Source organism: Periplaneta americana, chromosome 4, assembly GCF_040183065.1.
Source record: "Periplaneta americana isolate PAMFEO1 chromosome 4, P.americana_PAMFEO1_priV1, whole genome shotgun sequence".
Classification (NCBI taxonomy): Eukaryota; Metazoa; Arthropoda; class Insecta; order Blattodea; family Blattidae; genus Periplaneta; species Periplaneta americana.
The window spans coordinates 68,785,407-68,806,037 of record NC_091120.1 but is presented as its reverse complement, the minus strand read 5'-3'; the positions used below and the strand labels follow the sequence as shown (position 1 = coordinate 68,806,037).

The window sequence follows — 20,631 nt, the reverse complement described above, 5'->3', positions numbered from 1 at the left end:
AATTACATACATTTTATGGTGACCTTCAATTATAGGGAATTAACAGGAAATTCATTCATAATCGACGGACCCGCAAGACAGAAGTTCTTCTGCCTCTGGATGGTCACATGCCGTGTTTAACCTTCGATGTATCGGCATTGCAATGTACTACAGAGCATTCCATTATCTGTCCATATGTGTATCCTGTTTTACTTTGTTCTTCAAGTTCGTAACTAAACATCGAGGTACATTTTTTTTTTTTTTTTTTTTTTTTTTTTTTTAGAAAGTGCTTATTATGAGAATCTTGAACAAGGCTAGCCCCAATTCGAAGGAAGTAGCTTATCTAACGTTAATGGAATACAGAACTACATGTTGGAATCCCTATAAAATATATCAGATGAATTTCTTAGAAAGAATCTAATATAGGGCACCTAAATTTATTAAAGGTAAAAGAAGACACGGGAATGATACGATAAAAGAACTTAAATGGGAAATTTTGGAAAACAGACATAGAAAAACTGGAATAACATCATTGTATAGAGCATATACAGAGTTAGTTAAAAGTCCTGCACTACCTAAATAACTTTGGAAACATGTGGTTCAGTGACATGAAACTTGGTATGTGGGGATAACTATATGCTAAGAACTCAATAATGGTATTACCGAGTTTTTTCTACTTCCGGTTTTCTTAACTTAGCAACACTGAATGTGTAAAGAAGTATCGAGTATGGGTACTTTTTGAAAAGCTCTTAATGAGCACTATTCAAAAATAAAAATATATATTAGGTCTTCCATTTCAAATAAGAGAGTTGGAGTTACTTCCGGTTAAACCGGAAGTAGAAAAACTCGGTCATACCATTATTGAGTTCTTATAATATGGTTATCCTCACATACCAAGTTTCATATCACTGAATCGTATGATTCAAAAGTTATTTAAGTGGTGCGTTTATTATTTTAATATTCGATACACTTTTCTGTTTCCTTGACTTAGTAACACTGAATTTGTACAGAAGTATCAAGTGTGGGTAATTTTTAAAAATCTCTTAATGAATACTATTCAAAAATAAAATAATATATTGGGTGCTCCATTTAAAATAAGAGAGTTGGATTTACTTCCGGTTAAACCGGAAGTAGAAAAAACTCGGTAATACCATTATTGAGTTCTTAGTATACGGTTATCCTCACATACCAAGTTTCATGTCACTGAACCACATGCTTCAAAAGTTATTTAGGTGGTGCGGGACTTTTAACTAACCCTGTATAGGTCAGAAGCATGGGTAGACATAATGGCTCGGTTAGAGAAGCCAGCGTACTAAGGTAGAAACGATCATGATTTTAAAATCAAATTTAGGAAATAAAGAACGGATGTAGATAAATTCTCATTTTTAAACTGGACTATAAATGATTGGAATGACCTACCTGCTGTGGTCTTTTAGGGCTTTCCTTCCTCAAGAAGATTAAAAAATAACTTTAAAAATTGTGCATAAAGTGCAAATGTTACAAAATATACGTTACGTTACTTTAAGGTGACATGTATATACTAGCCTAACAAATTATTCCCTTGGTTTGAATTGTGAATTCGCTTAAAATAGCTTGTAACATATTCTGAAGATGAGGTCCGACAGCATTATTTCGAATGTCGTTTGTAAATATCTGATATGTTTACTTTCAACTATTCAATCATGAATAAGATTTTCAATTCACCTTCAAATCGTTATCACTAGCGCCAGTGGAGTTTATAAAGATTTCTCTGATCAAAATAAATGAAAATCGTAGTAATAAGTATTTACTTAGGCTATCGCTTAATATGTTACGTATCTGTAAATAAATGTGCTGTATACAGAATTATGTAGTCTTCATTGACCAATATTATGCTTTGTAAAAATTTGTTGTATATATTTTGTAACAACGATTCTATACAGTTAAATTGTAGAAATGGTTTAGACATAATTCCTAATTTTTTTAACATAGCATTTTAAAATATAATAATTTCACTTCGTATTTTTATTTGTGCAATTGAGGCATGAATAAAACATGTATATATAGTACAGATAATCTCGAGAAGAGTACATGGTAGGGAAAATTTTAATTAAAGCTTTCGTGTCTTGGTTTTGCATATGTAGCTCAAATTTTCCGATTGCAATATGTCCAGGTTGCGTTCTTATCCTTGTAAAAACATCAAGGGAACAGGAAAATCTGGAAGAGAAAGGAAAATAATTATTCTATTAGCTATGTTTTAAATGATTTAACATTGTTGTTTGTACATGACCAAACGATAATATAGTATATATATTCAAAAAATAGCTTGAACACAGTAATACGTGGATTGAATAGCTTATATTTAATAAGCATTACAACTTGAATACAGGGTGTTAAGGGCACAAGCACTGAATGGTATTCTTTTAAATCGTTTATTCATATTTTTTCTACAGAATTGAAATTTAAGACATAAATGTAATTTATATGATTGAAATTTATTTATATATTCTTAATTATCTAAGTTATTGTCAAATACTAAGTTATACTTATTCTAATTTTTCATTTCAATTTAAAAAAAAATTAACATTAGATGATTTTGTAACTTCCTTCTCAATATCAGGACAGTCGTATAATAATTGTTTATGTTAAATGCTGTAATGTTATTGATTATAATACAAATTATATACAAAATTTAGTTTGTAGCAATGGAATGTTGTCTTACACAGAAGCTAGAATATTTTTCTTTGTTTTCATTTGTTTGTCGGAAGAGTGGTAACAAGAGCCAATAAAGTTAGAAAATCAGCAACTTGAAAGCACTTGAATACGAACGCGTCTTCAACAATTGCTTCCTGCATTTGTCCTGCATGTGGAGGAAATTTTTATACTGAGCAAAATGGAGAAAAGTGACTACAGTAGAAAGGAATATGCGCTTTTTGGTACAACGAAGAATGTTCTGCAATGGAAAGTGATTTATTTTCATGTGATGACGTTACGAAATAAATTTACAACATTATTTTGGCTTCTTTTGCTTTTTTTCTTAGTCTTTTAGAGGTTTATTGCCATTTGAAATAACATTTGTCACTACTTTAAGTATTTTTCATAGTCTTTCTTCCTCGTTGAATGTGTTTAATCAATTTTTAATGTAGTATAAGTGTTTACTTAAATATTAGTTTTTTTTGCATTTGCTCAGTATTCTGTTACATCACCAATAACTTTATTATATCAGTGGTTAGTTTAGGAAGCATTAAATACATGTATTTTGTATTAAATATATGCTTTAAAATTTGAAATGCATTTAATTCCTGTACTGCCCATATTACCAACGTATGTGCCCATATTATATTCACAGTATAAAAATTGGAGATTTATCCTTCGAAGAGCTGGAAAAATTCATATATCTTGGAGCAACGGTAACAAATATAAATGAACCTCGGGAGGAAATTAAACACGGAATAAATATGGGAAATACCTGTTATTAACAGAGAGGGTTTGGAATTGAACGGGTTACATCCGCTGCTTGTTTATGCGGATGATGTGAATATGTTACGAGAAAATCCACAAACTATTAGGGAAAACACGGGAATTTAACTGAAGCAAATAAAGAGATAGGTTTGGAAATAAATCCCGAAAAGACAAAGTATATGATTATGTCTCGTTTGACAAGAATATTGTACGAAATGGGAATATAAAAATTGGAAATTTATCCTTTGAAGTGGTGGAAAAATTCAAATACATAGGAGCAACAGTAACAAATATAAATGATACTCGGGAGGAAATTAAACACAGAATAAACATGGGAAATGCCTGTTAGTATTCGGTTGAGAAGCTTTTATCATCCAGTCTGCTGTCAAAAATTCTGAAAGTTAGAATTTATAAAACAGTTACTTTACCAGTTGTTCTTTATGGTTGTGAAGCTTGGAGAGAGGAACATAGGTTAAGGGTGTTTAAGGGGACACTCAACAATTGGAGAAAATGTGTCATTTTGTGTATCAGTTTTACAATATTATCTTTTTGAAGCTATTTATGATATTTTAATCATTAAAAAAATTAAAATTTAATTTCATAGAAATAAAAAATTTAATTTTTACACTAATTTACATAACAGAACTAAATCAATATACAGAATTCTTCCCCCTCTTCATTGAGAAGGCACAGTCAAATGCGCAAAGCCAAAAAGAAAATTATAGTTAAAAGTGATATTTCAGTTGAAATATGTTTTATTTTGAAAAGTATTGGATCTAATGAGCTGAGATTTTGCATGTTACTTTCTATGTGTATATTAAACGTTCTCTCCAAATTTTAAAAAGATTGGTCAAATAGGAAAAAAGTTCCAAAATATAGTTGTGTCCCCTTAAGAATAAGGTGCTTAGGAAAATACTTGGCGCTAAGAGGGAGAAAGTTACACAACATAGAACTGCACGCATTGTATTCTTCACCTGACATAATTAGGAACATTAAATCCAGACGTTTGAGAAGGGCAGGGCATGTAGCACATATGGGCGAATCCAGAAATGCAATTATAGTGTTGGTTGGGAGGCCGGAGGGAAAAAGACCTTTAGCTAGGCCGAGACGTAGATTTCCCATCTACGTCTCGGCCTAGCTAAAGGTCTAATATTAATATTAGATAATATTAAAATGGATTTGAGGGAGGTGGGATATGGTGATAGAGACTGGATTGATCTTGCTCAGGATAGGGACCAATAGCGGGCTTATGTGAGGGCGGCAATGAACTTCCGGGTTCCTTAAAAGTCAGTAGGTAAGTAATGCCTGTAATTATTCGGTTGAGAAGCTTTCGTCATCTAATCTGCTGTCAAAAAATCTGAAAGTTAGAATTTATGAAGCATTTATATTACCAGTTGTTCTGTATGGTTGTGAAACTTGGACTCTCACTTTGAGAGTGGAACAGAGGTTAAGGATTTTTGAGAATAAGGATCTTAGGAAAATATTTGAGGCTAAGAGGGATGAAGTTAAAGGAGAATGGAGAAAGTTACACAACGCAGAACTGCACGCATTGTTTTCTTTACCTACATAATTAGGAACATTAAATCCAGACGTTTGAGATGGGCAGGGCATGTAGCACGTATGGGCGAATCCAGAAATGCATATAGAGTGTTAGTTGAGAGACAGGAGGGAAAAAGACTTTTGAGGAGGCCGAGATGTAGATGGGAGGATAATATTAAAATGGATTTGAGGGAGGTGGGATATGATTGTAGAGACTGGATTAATCTTGCTCAGGATAGGGACCGATGGTGAACTTATGTGAGGGCGGCAATGAACCTCCGGATTCCTTAAAAGTCATTTATAAGTAAGTACTGCCCATTACCAAAATATGTCTCCAAATTTACACTTACAGCGCAGACAATATGGGAACTTGTAAGGTTCTCGTAAAAAGCATATATATACGACATAAAAGAATAATTTTAACATTTGAATGGGTTATATCTTTTAAAATAGATATACTCTAAAATTTTTTAGGTTTGGTAGCTGCTATCATTACTAAAGTGCAAGATATAGTGTAAGATGCCTTATGGTGGCCCATATTTGTTTGATTTCCCTAATCACATTCTGATTTTGTATTGTACAAAATTCATTTCGTTAATTATATATATAGGCCTAACTTGTATGAAAAGTGGCATGTTTTTCGTAGTTTTAGTTTCGTAATATTTATAATAAAATATACTCGGATTTTGTTGTAGTGAACCTAGAAATAAACTTACCTCTGGGTCGGATTCGTAGATGCACTTCGTTGTTAAAAACGCCACTTCACAGGCATCTTTCACTCCTGGAAACATTATTATTAATGTTAATTTTTCTTCAGTAGTGAAATATTCTACTAACTCTTCTAGCCTGAAAGCAGGTTTCACTCAGAGCGACGCAACGCCTTCCAAAAAGTGTTATGGGCTAGTAACAGTCTGCCTAGCTGTAATTCAGCGCGTCGTCTTTCGACAATAAAAACATTTTGTACGATTTCATCGTAATATACGGTACGTATCATATTGTTATCCTAGTGTGTACTGCATTACCATAAACTAAATTGAACTGGATTGAATGGAAGTTAGCTATACAAGATGTTAAAAAACTATCCAGTATTTTAGGAGGTACTAGTATGTATCAAAACAAGAAAATAATGTCTAATCAACATGGGTCCTACAACACATACTTTCTTAGATCTCAACACTTGTTCATAGAAGGTGATCAATGTGACATCCATTCATGGCAATGCATTCCTCTGCCCTTCGGCATAAGAAATCACGCAATCTTTGAAATTTGTTTTAATACGCTAATAAAAAAAAGTCGTGATAACAATCCCCACTTAATCTCTGTGGTAGCACGCATGGCCCTATTAATCTATCACCAAGGACGCCTGGCCATAAGTTGATTGAGAATCGGTGCTGATGCCTTGTTTCTTCAACTGCATGGGGATTTTCATCAGCCCACACATGCTGATTACGAAAATTCACAACACCATCTCATATCCGCAACCAGACTTTAGTTTTCAGTATTCCTTGCGAGTATCATTATTCCCTGCCAAGAGTGTCAACTACGGTATGATTATCTGGTAGTCTGCTGTATTGTAGAGCAGAGAAATGCATTGCTATAAATGGACGTGACATTGAGCACCTTCTGTGAACAAGTGTTCAGATCTCAGAAAGTATGTGTTGTAGGACCTATGTTTATTAGACATTATTTTCTTGTTTTGATGCATACTATCACCTCCAAATATATTGGATACTTTTTTCTTAACACCCTGTATACTCATCTAATCTTGACATTCCTTCAATGTGTGTCATCTGTCCATACTACAGAACACAAAACTTTCCCCCTCTCGATCAAGGCAAAATGTAGATCTACACACGACTTCCTGGACAGTCGCTTTCGATCTATAAAATACCTCAGTGAAACCTATTTCCTGGAAAACATATCGCACCACTGCAGGAAGACTACTACAAATAAATCAAAGTTTATTTTGAGTCTAATTGTATATTTTGTGTTCTACAAGTCAGAATAATGCCACAAGTTTAATTTAGCCTGCTGTCCTGTCCACAGTTGGCATTTCAACAAGTTTGGACAACGATGTTAAAATGCAAGACACTGACTTCTAATTTCATTTCCCGAGAACAGTGTTTTTGACTTGTGGCAATCTTCTTACAGGGGTGCGATATGTAGTGTCAGGTAGGGCATTTGCTGTAATTATTCTATCAAAGCATATTATACAAATTAAAAAAAATTAAGATATGTGCTACGAGTTAAATTCCATAGAGTCTTTGCAATCTCCAACCAGGATATCAGCTGCAACTGTGGTGACGTCATAGTTGAGTTACTGTGGTCAAGTGAGGGGCAGGCATATGAATGAATAAACACGTATAAACTAATGGTACATATTATTTTTTTAACCTCGAACGGAAAAATATGTTACGTGTTTCTTAGTACATACTAGGCATAATAATGTATGCATTTTTTTAGGTTGGTTCAATTTCAATCTGTCTCTACTACAATGTATTATAATTTATGTACTATAATTTAAATAGAATAAACTTTATGTTCATAATTATTGTGTTTTATTCTAGGTTATGTACAGAGCCAGAAACAAAATTTAGGGCACCCGAATTTTGTTTCTGAGTCTGTACATAATTAATAAAATTAGCATATTTTCCTCTCTGATACTCGTGTAAATTCTATATCTGTTGCGAAATAGTGTTTATATTTATATCAACACATGGGACATTTGTTTTCAAGCTACGTAAGTTATATCAAAGTTGCTATTCACACCGACTCTACGAGCGAGCTCATAGATGTCGCTAGTGCTGATAAGTGTAGGCCAGTTAGTTCGACAGAGACTACCCAGAGTGCACCACAGGCGGTAGATATACACAGTACTCGAAACGATTCATGTTGGTGAAGAATTCTTAGGATGTCACAGGGAGCCAGAGAAATCTCTTGTTTTTCCTCGAATACTGGCTTGTCCAACACAAGTTATAAATTCAAAACAAAACGGAATTTGAACCCGTGCCTCCTGGTTGTAAGTCCAGCGATCTAGTACAGAGCCACCGCGGCGATTAGAGGAAGTCGAATAATGTTATTACAAAACGTTTTTAAAATTATGATTATTCTATATTGCATATCTTTAAAACAACAATGTATTCATATGGTAATAAACTTTGTATTTTAAACAGAAGGAATATTAAGAAACATCAATAAGCAGAGTAGCCGACGTACAGGCTAGACCGTATGGGCCGTATTCATATTCATTTTTAGTGCGGGCTTTCGGTGGATGATCAGCGTTTTTCGTATTCATAAACCAATGTTAGCGATAAGATATGATTTTAATTCTGTACAAGTAACCAGTGGATAGCCGGGGCTAGCTTAGTACGCTCGTAGCGCGTGCTGCGAAATGTCTATGAATAGCACCCTATATTTTGGCTTTTAATCTAATCTGCAGTTTGATGTGAGGTTTCCAAATGAAATAATTAATAGTGGGTAAAAAGTAACAAGGTATTAAATAAAGGCTGTAAAAATTTTAATATCAATGGAATCCTAATGAAAATAATATATACATTTATGTCATTAAATAGGATTTGGACTCTCGCACTTCGATAGTACTGGCGGTGGCCATGAGAGAGATTACGCGCAACATTAACAAATATGACCGACCGTCTGTCTGTCTGTCTGTCCGGAAACGAGCACAGATTTCTGCTCACTATGAAGTGTGGAATTCCATTGTTCTTGTTAAGAGATGGCGGCGTACGGTGAAGAAAGGAATGCCATAATCCGTCCGGAGACAATAAAAAATTCACTTGAAGCTTCTGATCACAGGTTCGGATAAGGATGCAAGAAGTAATGGCCGTCCATTCACGACAAAATGAAATAATGGTGGAATAATAATAACTCAAGTTCTTTAGAAAATCATCTCCGAAGCCATATTGTCAACCTTAATCTTACTCTACAGTACGAATATTTAGTCCTGACAGTGCGCCTGGGTCAGGCGAGTCCATTAAGTTACCCCAAGGGGTGTTCAGGTTAGTCTGTCGCCTGCAATGAGAGCGTTCGGATGTCACGCGTGCGGTATAGCGTTGTGTTTCCAGTACAATTAAGCTGTACTGCATTTCTTTACCGACCGCTCGGCCTTATCTCTACTCCGGAGCTCTCCCCACTACTCCTATTATTCCCCTCTTTCGCGTCGCTGAGCTGTCAGGACTAAATAATCGGTCTCTACTGTATGTGAAAGTGATCAAACAAACACTGATTCCTTTGTTGGAAAGCTGTCGGTCAACTCACTGAGCTTCAGCTGAGAAAGAATTCTAATTAGATGTATTTTATGCGTCATTACCTTGCGCAGCTTTGCGACATCCGTCCAGTACCGTGACTGCCCTCTCCTTGATGCTTTCTGGCATCATGATCCTAACCTGTGCAATAGCGGCGTCTGGCTTGTAGCGGCCGCTCTTCATCTGAGAAAAGAAAATCTTCAATCACTTACTTGGAAATCAGTTAAACTTACTGCTAGCTTTATTATTATTATTATTATTATTATTATTATTATTATTATTATTATTATTATTATTATTATTATTATTATAGTTTTATAGTTTTATCATCATCATCATCATCATCATTTAGGGACTTGTGCTTTGACTCAGTAGGCTACACCGGTGTATTTTTCTTTCTCCAACCTGATATTTACTGCCATCCTTTATGAATTTCTCAAAATCTTCTCACAGGTAGCATGCATGATAGAAAGATAAGAAAATATTGTAAATAGTGAATATGACTAGACTTCGTTGTAAGAGCATTTCTCAGTAAAATAAAGAGGCTTTGGCATAAAGGAATCTATGGATATTTTTAATATGAGACGATATTGATTCATAAGAATAAGATGACAGAATTATCTAAATAGAATGTGTGATAACTGATAAAAGAATCCAAAAATATATTCTCTAATAGATATCTCGTGGAAGGAGTGTCGGAATAGAGAGAAAACAATAAAAAATCAAGAGGATTGACTGGTGACGATAAATAACTATTATTATTATTATTATTATTATTATTATTATTATTATTATTATTATTATTATTATTATTGGCCTATAATATTCCTTATTGCAAGTCTGTCCATGACCATTGAAGAAATAAGTTTAATCTCTCAATGATCAAGCCAGAAAGGGAGGGTGAAAGGTGTACTTGTGTTCGTGTGCTGATGTACTACTGCTAATGATGATAATATTATTATTATTATTATTATTATTATTATTATTATTATTATTATTTTAATAATGTTTATTATTGTTCTTAATATCAAATTCATAGAGTCAGAATAATCCTGAAACAGCTTTACTGAGAGACATAGCAGAGAGGAAATAGTTTGAGGAATCCATTCTGCATTGATTGTAAATTATACTTTCAATAAGATAGTAATTCGTATTAAACAGAAAATAAGCATCTAAGCGTAGTTACATGTTGATAATGTGGGAGATTTCGGCACTGTTAACTGTAGGCCTATAGTACTTCGGGAATTATTTCAAAAAGTGAAATTCCACAGCATTTAATCTGAATGACACAAACTTTATATAAAGGTTATTCAAGAATATTTGAATACCTTATAACTTTATTAGAAATAACTTTATATAAAAATAGCTATTTAGTTTCCTTATGTGCGGAATAATACGTTGAGTAAAATATGAAGCTCTTTCAATTTCATAGAATAACAATAGAAATCTTTAGTGATCAGCAATCCAACAGACTTCAGTAAGAAAGAGTGGAAACAACTGAAATGAGATTAGTGGAGAGTTTTAATTTACTCCGTCATAAATTGAATACAATTACTAGATTAGAGCTCAAAATACAAATATCATACACACAATATAATATTACATAAAGCGATGATGTAGTTACAGATACCCTAGACAATATAATGATAGTAATTCAATTCAAAAATGAGACGTCAAACATGCGAAAAAGAGATGGAGTACCAGTTTTAACATAATTTGTTATACAGATGGAATAGGCATAATTTCCTAAATCGTGACATACTATCATTATAAAACTCCTAGTTGTATTTGATCGGAAATGAACCTACTTCTGCCTATATCGTGAAAAGCTGTCTCATTATTTATTCTCTTACATACATATTTTGTACGTTTCTTATACATTATAAAGTCTGTTTTACCTAAAAAGATCTCCTTGCATCTCCACTGTCATTGAATTTAATTAATGTGATAGAACTTCCGTGAGTTTTAAGCAATGATTAAATATTAATTTGATTTGAAGTACAGTATAGCATGCCTAATATTATTATCAAACTTAACTCACCGTTTGCATCATTCCCATAACGCATTTCATGTAACACTGAAATAAAAATATACACAATGAATTAAGTATATTTTGAACATTAGCTCTTAAACATTAAACCAATGACTCGACCCATGCAACTACTAACACATTACCACTCACATAATATTCGACAACAAAACAGTGTATATCCATTTCATGTCTCCAGATTTCTGAAAGTAATTAGTTTGTGGTGTTACAGGATTTATGTATGATAAAACTAACCATAGGGTTTTTAAGTCAAGAGTTGAACCAGTACATCTAAAAGAGGTTGTTTTATTTCAATGTCCATTCGTTTCATTTTTTGTAAGTATTTTCATGCATGTAAATTCTTCTTCTTAGCATCATATTGTCGTTGTTCCGGCAATAACTCCTTAGTTATCGATTTTCAGATTTTTGCTCTATTAAATAACTTTAATGATAGAGCAAATAATAAAATCTCCGGTACGTAATTATATTTCTTTCTTTCGAAAATGTAAGAATTCACAATCTCCAGTGCACTACTGCCATAGAGGAATAAATGTGTTTTTTCTTCCTACTGAAAAGTTTCATATTTTGCACACAGGAGTTATTGCAGGAACAACGACGATATATTTTGACTTGGTTGTCAGCACAGATTGTAGAAATTACTTTGCGTGGCGAATTATTTCAAGAAAACGATTCCGTTATAAAGTTAACTCCATTCAGTTGCTTCTCTTTCTTTCCGCACTAGTGAAAACGATGAATAAGAAGTATGTAAGAGGTGAAATGAAGAAGAAATGAGATTGCAAAAAAAAATATATATATCATTTTTGTCCTTCAATAATTACACGTCGACTGTACGGAATTTGAACCAGGGTCTGCACATCAGGAAGCTGACGCACTAACTTTTAGGGCAAAAGTGTGTCATGTACTGATATATAAACATATATATACCGCTGGACACCATACATACATACATACATACATACATACATACATACATACATACATACATACATACATACATACATACATACATACATACAGTACATACATACATAAACAGAAACCTGCAGAAAAGTATATTCTATTATCCATGTGCTAAAAAGGATAAATGTTCATCTCCCCTCTTGCTTAAAAAAATCACTTGTGCAGACACTTGTATTTCCCTATTTCGACTATGCGGACATTTTATTGACTGACCTCTCCAGCGACAACAAAATGAAACTTCAACGTGCTCATAATTTGTGTGTACGTTTTGTAAGCAATGTTCGTAAATATGATCATATTACCCCATCCCTGGAAGCAATAGGTTGGCTTAAACTAGATAAGAAAAGAAATTTACATTCACTTCTCTTTCTCTTCGAAATCTTGAACTCTTCTATCCCTTCGTACCTGTCGTCTCGCTTCACTTACCTTTCTTCCCACCATAATCTGAACACACGCTCTCGTCATGAAACAATACTAACAATACCATCCCATCGCACCTCCTCATACTCATCTTCTTTCACAATAGCCCTGCCAAGACTCTGGAATTCGCTACCTGCTAGCATCAGGGGCTGTCGAAATAAAATTGAATTCAAACGAAAACTTACTAGGCACTTGGTCAGTAATTGATTTCTTGTAAATAGTTGCTTTAATCTATCACAAAATATTTCAATATTCAGTAATTTCATCACTATACAATTTTGTTATTCTAGATTTAATTTGTAATTCAGTAAATATAAAATATTCTTTGTTCCTCTATGATAAATTATCTAGCTTTAATTATTCAGGTAATTTTTCGTGCTTTGATTTTAAATTTAATACTAATTGTAATGTTATTTGTAATTGTAATTGTAAATTTAATACTAATTGTAATTTTATTGTTCGTATTGTAGTTGGAATCTCCTGGTAGAGGGGCAGAGAAGGCCTGACGGCCTTATCTCGACCAGGTTAAATAAATAAATACTACTAATAATACTAATAATACTACTAATGCATACATACATACATACATACATACATACATACATACATACATACATACATACATACATACATACATACATACATACATACATACATACATACATACATACATACATACATACATACATACATACATACATACATACATACATACACAGGAGTTGCTATCTTCATTGAATATGGAATAATGAAACAACTGACATTCAAATTGGACAACAGGTGCTCAAATAACCATGCTGAGCAACTTGCCATATTGAAAGCACTACGGCGATAGTAGGAATGACACAAATAACCAGAAGCCAAAGGACAGCAATGATATATACAGAAAGCAGAATCACAATAGACACCTTGAACAACAGTAAAACGCACAGCAGCTTAATAAAAGAAATAAGGAAGGAAGTGACAACTCTGCGATCATTAAATTAGACAATAGAATTTTCCTGGACCCATGGTCCACACAGGAATACAAGCTAACGAATTAGCGGATCGCCTAGCTAAAAGCGGCAAGAAATCAGGAAACTATAATAAACTATAATTTCCTACAACAAAATTCCTAAATCGACAATTGCAAGGAAAATAAAAGACGAAAGTAAAGAAAGGTGCAACATGAACGGGGTACATCAACTAAAGGAAGAATAACCTAATCATTTTCCCCATCGTAAATCAGAGATCAAAAATGAAGACAAGCCTAAACCTCACAGCAAACTTCACAGGACACGGCGAAACTGAATTCCTACCTCCAACGCTTCAAGATTATAGATATCCCAACATTTCCCTGCAACGCCGCATAACAAACAATAGAATACCTAATATACGATTGTAAACTACTGGATAAAGAACACTAAGTTCTGAAGAACAATATTTTGAAAACCGGAAATTGGCCTGCAATCAAGAACTTAGTCTGTCAATAGACCAAGAAACACTTTATTTATCTCACCGAGTCGATAGACGTAGAAAAGATACAGCAAAATACAATCCACTATAACAGTTCAGAATTATAACGAAAAAACTCTATCAAGCCCAATAATTGTATTATTACGCATAATATTGTTATCAAATTGTATGATATGACCACATTAATCATTTAGTATTAATAATTAAAATGTAATGCAGTATGCTGTTCTTAATAGAAAAGAAAGACACTTACATACGTAAATGTATTAATCCTTTGGTTACTTGTTTAAAGACAAAAGACGTGGCTTCTTTCAACATAAAGTTGACGTACGTAGAAATGTTTTACAACTTGAGATGATAGCTTGTGACAGAAGTTCTCACTTTTATTGATATAGTATATTTTCTTAAATAGACGAAACTGTATTTTAGTTACAAATTCAAAACCCAAATACTGACTATGAAATATCTTAAAATATCATAATTAAAATAATAATTTTCAAAATGTAACACAATCTGCGAAAGAAATTAAGTTTCAGAAGACCACTGTGAACATGGAATATGAATAATGCATTTTAACTCATGGTCACAAGGTAATTTGCATTATTGATGTTTATGTATTACGAAGACCGAAGTACACAGTAAACTTAATTGTTGATGGATATTACCTTCAAATTTTTGTCTTCGGGGAACTTTCCTTCTTGAATGCCTTCCACAAGTTCTGAAATGTTAATTTGTTCAGGTGAATTGCAAACAAATAGGTTTAATCTTCACATTTAGAATTATCCAATTTAATTACTAATCCTATAAAATTATTAGATTGGAAGTTGACTGACAACTGAAAGATCCTGCTAAGTGTGCGTCTAATTGCTTGCATTATGTAGTGAAGAACAATTAGTTTCAAAATCACTTCATTTTGTGAAAATATAGCATATCTATATCTAGTATTACCGTTTGGCTGACTAAGATGTGACAAATTCCATTGTTATACAAGAAAATATGAGTCACTCTTCTTACCCATATCTGCGCCTGATTTTGGTACACACGAATTCCTCATCATCTTCAGGGCTTGCTTAATCTGTTCAATTGTCAGGCCCTGGAAAATATTACTCATTGTCAAAAGAATATAGTGTTTCCCAGGGTTATAATCTCAGCATTTCCACTACACGTCCGCATAACAGTTATCCAAGTGGAAACAAGGTTCTTTACGTATTAAATATTCCCAGGAAATGCCACAGGCAGATGATTGATACAACTGAAATACATGTTCTCAATCCAATATAATCTCGCCTCATAATAAATTGAGGCCACTCGGAGCAGACTACACTGTAATTCAGCCATTTGGAGACTGGGTCATCAAATCAAAGAGTGAATGGATTGAATACATCAACAAGCGGGACCGAATCGTAACGATCTTGAGGAACTGCTCATCAAAGAGATAAATATACCAAATAGGCTAGTCACAAAGTTTTTTGTTTAGAACTTAGAAATAGGATAATGGAGTTCCCCAAGGATAAATTTTAGGTCCATGAAATTAATTCCTCTTGATTATGTAAACAATATTATCACTTCATAAACATTTATAATACGGCATTAACTCTAATTAATGATTGATTAAATAGACTAGCGCATAATTTTGGATAAAACCAGTGTAATCATATTTAGTCAGTATTAGATTAAATAAATTTGATCTCAAAGAATTTATAAGTCAAGTTTTTTGTTTTGTTTTTGGATTACAATTGAATAATTAATTGCACTGAAAACCACGCATAGAATATATGTTTTACTGTTACTCCTAAATTTAATTCTGCCTGTTATGAATTAAGATAATTCGTCTCTATTGGCAATAAAAACATCATAACAATGGCATACTTTACATACTCTTATTGTAAAATGAAAAATGGATTAATATCTTGAGGTTAACTCATATGAAACAAACAAATTTTTGTTTTACAAAAGAGAGGCCTAAGTCTAATGACAGTTGTGCACAAAAGGACATCATGTAAAAATATTTTCCAAACCTTAAAAATATTGATCTTACCTTGTGAGCAGGTTCTTTTCTTGATTATGTTTTATGTTAAAAACGAAGAAACTTCCAGTACTACTCAGAAATTCGATAATTTTAATACAAGGCAAATCATATCTTCATCTGTTCTTAGTTTCAACTAATATAAAAAGGGAGTTCAATATTCACTCTGTTATGGTCTTCAATACACTGCCCAGTTATTTGAAAGCTTTGAACAATCAGAAGAAAAACATGATTCCAGTCTGTAGGTGATTTGATTCTATCTTCTGTTTGATTTAACACTACATCTGCAGTATCCTTATGGAGCCTAAACATATTGCGAACTCACTTTCATTCCATTCTTTAAAATGACTTACTTATGTCTGAAAATTTCCGCTATGGGTAAAATTCTTATATCTTCACATTTAATTTAATAAAAAAAAATTCATCAATTCCTCCGTAATTTGCAATTACTAGCACTATTTTTTCTCCAATAAACAGTTCGTTTTTAGGTTATAGTAAGAAGTTTAACCATCTCGCATAGTTTACTAAACTTGGTGGTTTGAACTAAACTAGTGTTTAAATCAATAAAGAGAGTTAAACTGAACTTGAGAGTACAGTTTTTTATTTAAGCCACAGTTTAAATTTAATACCCATGTTTCATCCGATAAGCTGTATTGAATTATCGAATGTTTTTCACATAAGACCGTTATAAACTTATCTGATTTGATATAATAGTGCAGTATTTTATTTCATGATAAACGTTTTCGGTTTTTAAAAAACCATCATCAGTTCATTATTAACCCTTAAAAATGAACAATTATTACATTATAAACAATGAAAGACAATGAGTTACATGAAGGTGAATCATGTTGAAAGTGTGAGATCATGCAAAAGGAATGAATATCATAAAACATTAATGTATATACAAATTTAAAATTGTTAAAATATTGAAATCAAGCGGTGGGTCCAATGTGAAAATTATATAGTATAAACAGCATGCGCTTCTTTGCGATTATATGTAAAAGGTATCTTGTAATTGTATATAATGGATGTCATAATGTCTGCATTTACAAGCCACAAGTTAATATACAGCTACTATATAAAATAGTGAAAAGCTGGAGATAATGTATATGCAGCATAATGTTTATAACTGTACGTAACACCTGGAGGCACGTGTGGTCTTGTAGTCTGAAAATTACGTAAAAACCTTGGTATATTAAAGAATTACTATTGAAACAATTTTGAAATCAATATGCGACTGTGCAGAAAGTGATGACTGCTAAAGTTACAGTAAGTTAAAATATAGTTTAAACTACTATTGAGAATGCAGTCCTAAGAAACAGTATTACAGGGCTCCTTATCGGACAGACTTGACAAGATATCGTAATCAATGACACTGCATTATTAATACATTTGATCAACCCTCGTATTTGTACTTACATTGACACTACAGGAAAGAAGCACTACGCATAACAAAGCTGGGAACAGCCGTTGCATTTTTGTTCAAATGTCACAACACGGCACAACATCAAATGTCACAAGAAGTACTGTAAAGATCTTTTATACCGAGATATACTAATTGATTTTATTGCGTTTGAAGCTAGAAATTTCCCCTGAATTCTTTTAATTATTAGTGTTGGAATTAACCGTCCACTACGTCTCCTATCTTCTCAAGTTCCTTCCGATCTGAATTATTGCAATTTTTTACTCATGTTGAGAATTGATTGTACTTCCCACCAATTAATTTTAACTACTTCCTTTTCACATCTCGACATTTGAAAATCCTTTGAATGGGTAAATTACAGTCATAGCATATCACGTATGAAAGCTAAATAATACGTCTCCGTGATGGCTAAACGCAAGGTATCAAAAAGTTACGTCTGTAGAAACAGGTAGGCCTACAGGATATTTTAAAACTAGTAATTCTTTTTGTTTATTGACAGCAAGAGAAGGATATAGTAGGCTACGTCCATTTTCAAGAAATATTCAACAAAGAGCATGCAAATTATATGGTAAGAAAGAAAAAAATCAGAAATACGAGTATTGTCGTCTCTATAAGTTCCTCTGTGCAGAATGTCATTTTATGGCGTCTCAATTGTTGAACTTGCGAGACGATGACTATGTTACGATTTCAATGTGTAACTTATATGTTTCTTTCTTCTATGAGTCTGCTTCTGTTGATATTCTTAAAAATTTACGTTGACCGTATGACCCATTTGTCACTTCTCTCTTTCTTTATTCTTCCCTGATATTCAAGACGTATGAGTAAAATAATAATGTAATACAGTGTGTTGTTTGTTATAGCATCTGACTCTTTACCCTTCACTCCCATCCTGTCACGTTTTCTACTCATCATAAAATAGTTTCATTTTAAACACATGATTGCTTTTTGAAAATCTGCACAATTATGCATTCATGGTGTTTAATAGTAGATCTATAGGCTACTTACAATTATTATTACTGCTAGCATTAATTTTATTGTAGTACTATTCTATGCTAGTAGAGATGGACGATAGTCGATATTACTATCGACTGTTGTTCCTACTATCGATACTCCTATCAAAACTATCGATACTATCGATAGTCATTACAAACTTATTTTGTTAATTGGTTAATTGGTTATATAATTGGTACTCATATTTATTAAACATATTTCATGGACTTCAAACTTGAGAGGAATAAGCAATACAACGAAACTGGTGAACAAAAAAAGAATACAGAGATGTGGCACATGTTGTTGAAATTAAGTCAATTACAGAAGTGATATATTCACATGAGAAATTAGATTTATTTTATTTTTTTATTATGAGATCAGTGTAGTCAATTTTACTTAACATAGAAGATATCACACTTCCAGTAAAATAGTGTCGTAACTCGAAAATTGTGATGTAAAGCTATGCTATTTCCTACTAAAATATTGCTGTGAAATTATTTTAATTAATACGTACCAAAACCTTCGGTAATTTACAATTTTATTATCATAATTTCATACATCCAACTACTACAACAGCATTATAAATAATTTACGAAAGTAATATGTGATTTTCCACATACGACAGTATTTTATTGGATGTGCGATGTGTCCTTGTATGGTTTTCAAAAAGCTTTAGGTTATTTAATTTTTACATATACTCTTACATATACGTCTAAATACTAATACAGGGTGTTTCAAAAATACGGGGCATAATTTCAGGTATGTATTTCCCACATGTAGACAATCAAAATAGTTCATTACAACGTGTGTCCGGAAATGCTTCATTTCCGACTTATGGCCTTCACAACATTGAAATTCACCAGAAAGTTTTTCTTTCCGCAGGTCGTTGTCATTACAGAAGATGTTCAAAATGTCCACCTCCTGCTTGAATACAGACCTCACATCGATGTCTCATTGACCTGCCAACACGATCCCAAACTCCAGGAGTATTGCATATGTCCTCAGAACATGCCACAATTCGATTCCGAAGGGATTCCAAATCAGGCACCGGAGACGAATAAACCAATGATTTTAAATGGCCCCACGAGTAGAAATCGAGAGGGTTCAGTTCAGGCAGGTGAGCGTAGAGGCCAAGCAATTGGGCCACCTCTACCTATCCATCGATCAGGAAACCTTCGATCCAAGTACCGGCGAGCCGTACGACTGAAGTGTGCAGGAGCGCCATCATGCAAGAAGTGAATGTGTTGACGATTGATCAGTGGAGTGTCTTCTAAAACATGAGGTATGGTGTTTTCCAGGAAGTTTGTGTACGCCTGCCCCGTAAGTCTGTTTACAAGTAGGCTACATGGGATCCAACTAATCGATCACCAATGATACCGGCCCACATGTTGAGGGAGAACCGCACCTGGTGATGAGATGGAACAGTTGCACGTGGGTTTTCATACGCCCATACATACTGATTGTGGAAATTTGTTATGCCATCTCGTGTGAACTGTGCTTCATCTGTAAATAATACTAAGGCAGGAGAGTTCGGATTTACACCACACTGCTGCAAGAACCACTGACAGAACCTAACTCGTGCAGGGTAATCTGCTGGTGACAGGGCCTGTACACGTTGCAAATGATAAGGATACAATTGATACTCTTTCAACAGTCTCCAGACAGTCGTATGAGGAACATTGACTTGCAACGCTACCCTTCGTGTGATGATAGAAGGAGTCATGTTCACAGCCTCCAGAATCTCCTCCTGTACTTCTGGAGTTGTAGATCTTGGTCGTCCCCTTCCCAAACCAGGAGAGTTAAATTTTCCATCCTCGCACAGACGGTAATGGAGACGTACAAATGTCTTCCGACCTGGACATTGTCGCTGTGGGTACCTCTCCTGGTACAAACGACGAGCCAGCGCAGCATTACCGTCCGCCTTACCGTACATGAAGTGTATCTCTGCCAGCTCTTGATTTGTATACATGTCGCACAGTCTAACGCCTACACAACACTGAATGTAAATTTCGCCTCGGAATGAACTGTCAGAGTGCCCTCTTAATGTCTCCTTTGACGGAAACGACCTGCGGAAAGAAAAACGTTC

General features: G+C 33.7%; 1 protein-coding gene across 1 annotated transcript; it reads right to left on the bottom strand.

The window, feature by feature from the left end:
• Positions 1-2,012: 2,012 nt before the first annotated feature.
• LOC138697856 (general odorant-binding protein 72-like) lies at positions 2,013-17,794 on the bottom strand. The gene is made up of 7 exons (XM_069823431.1): positions 17,552-17,794; positions 15,121-15,199; positions 14,772-14,824; positions 11,263-11,298; positions 9,287-9,404; positions 5,676-5,740; positions 2,013-2,175 (listed from the first exon to the last, which is right to left on the bottom strand). Exons 1-7 carry the CDS (start codon positions 17,606-17,608, stop codon positions 2,158-2,160), a joined length of 426 nt encoding a protein of 141 aa, XP_069679532.1. The 5' UTR covers positions 17,609-17,794; the 3' UTR covers positions 2,013-2,157.
• Positions 17,795-20,631: the final 2,837 nt, after the last annotated feature.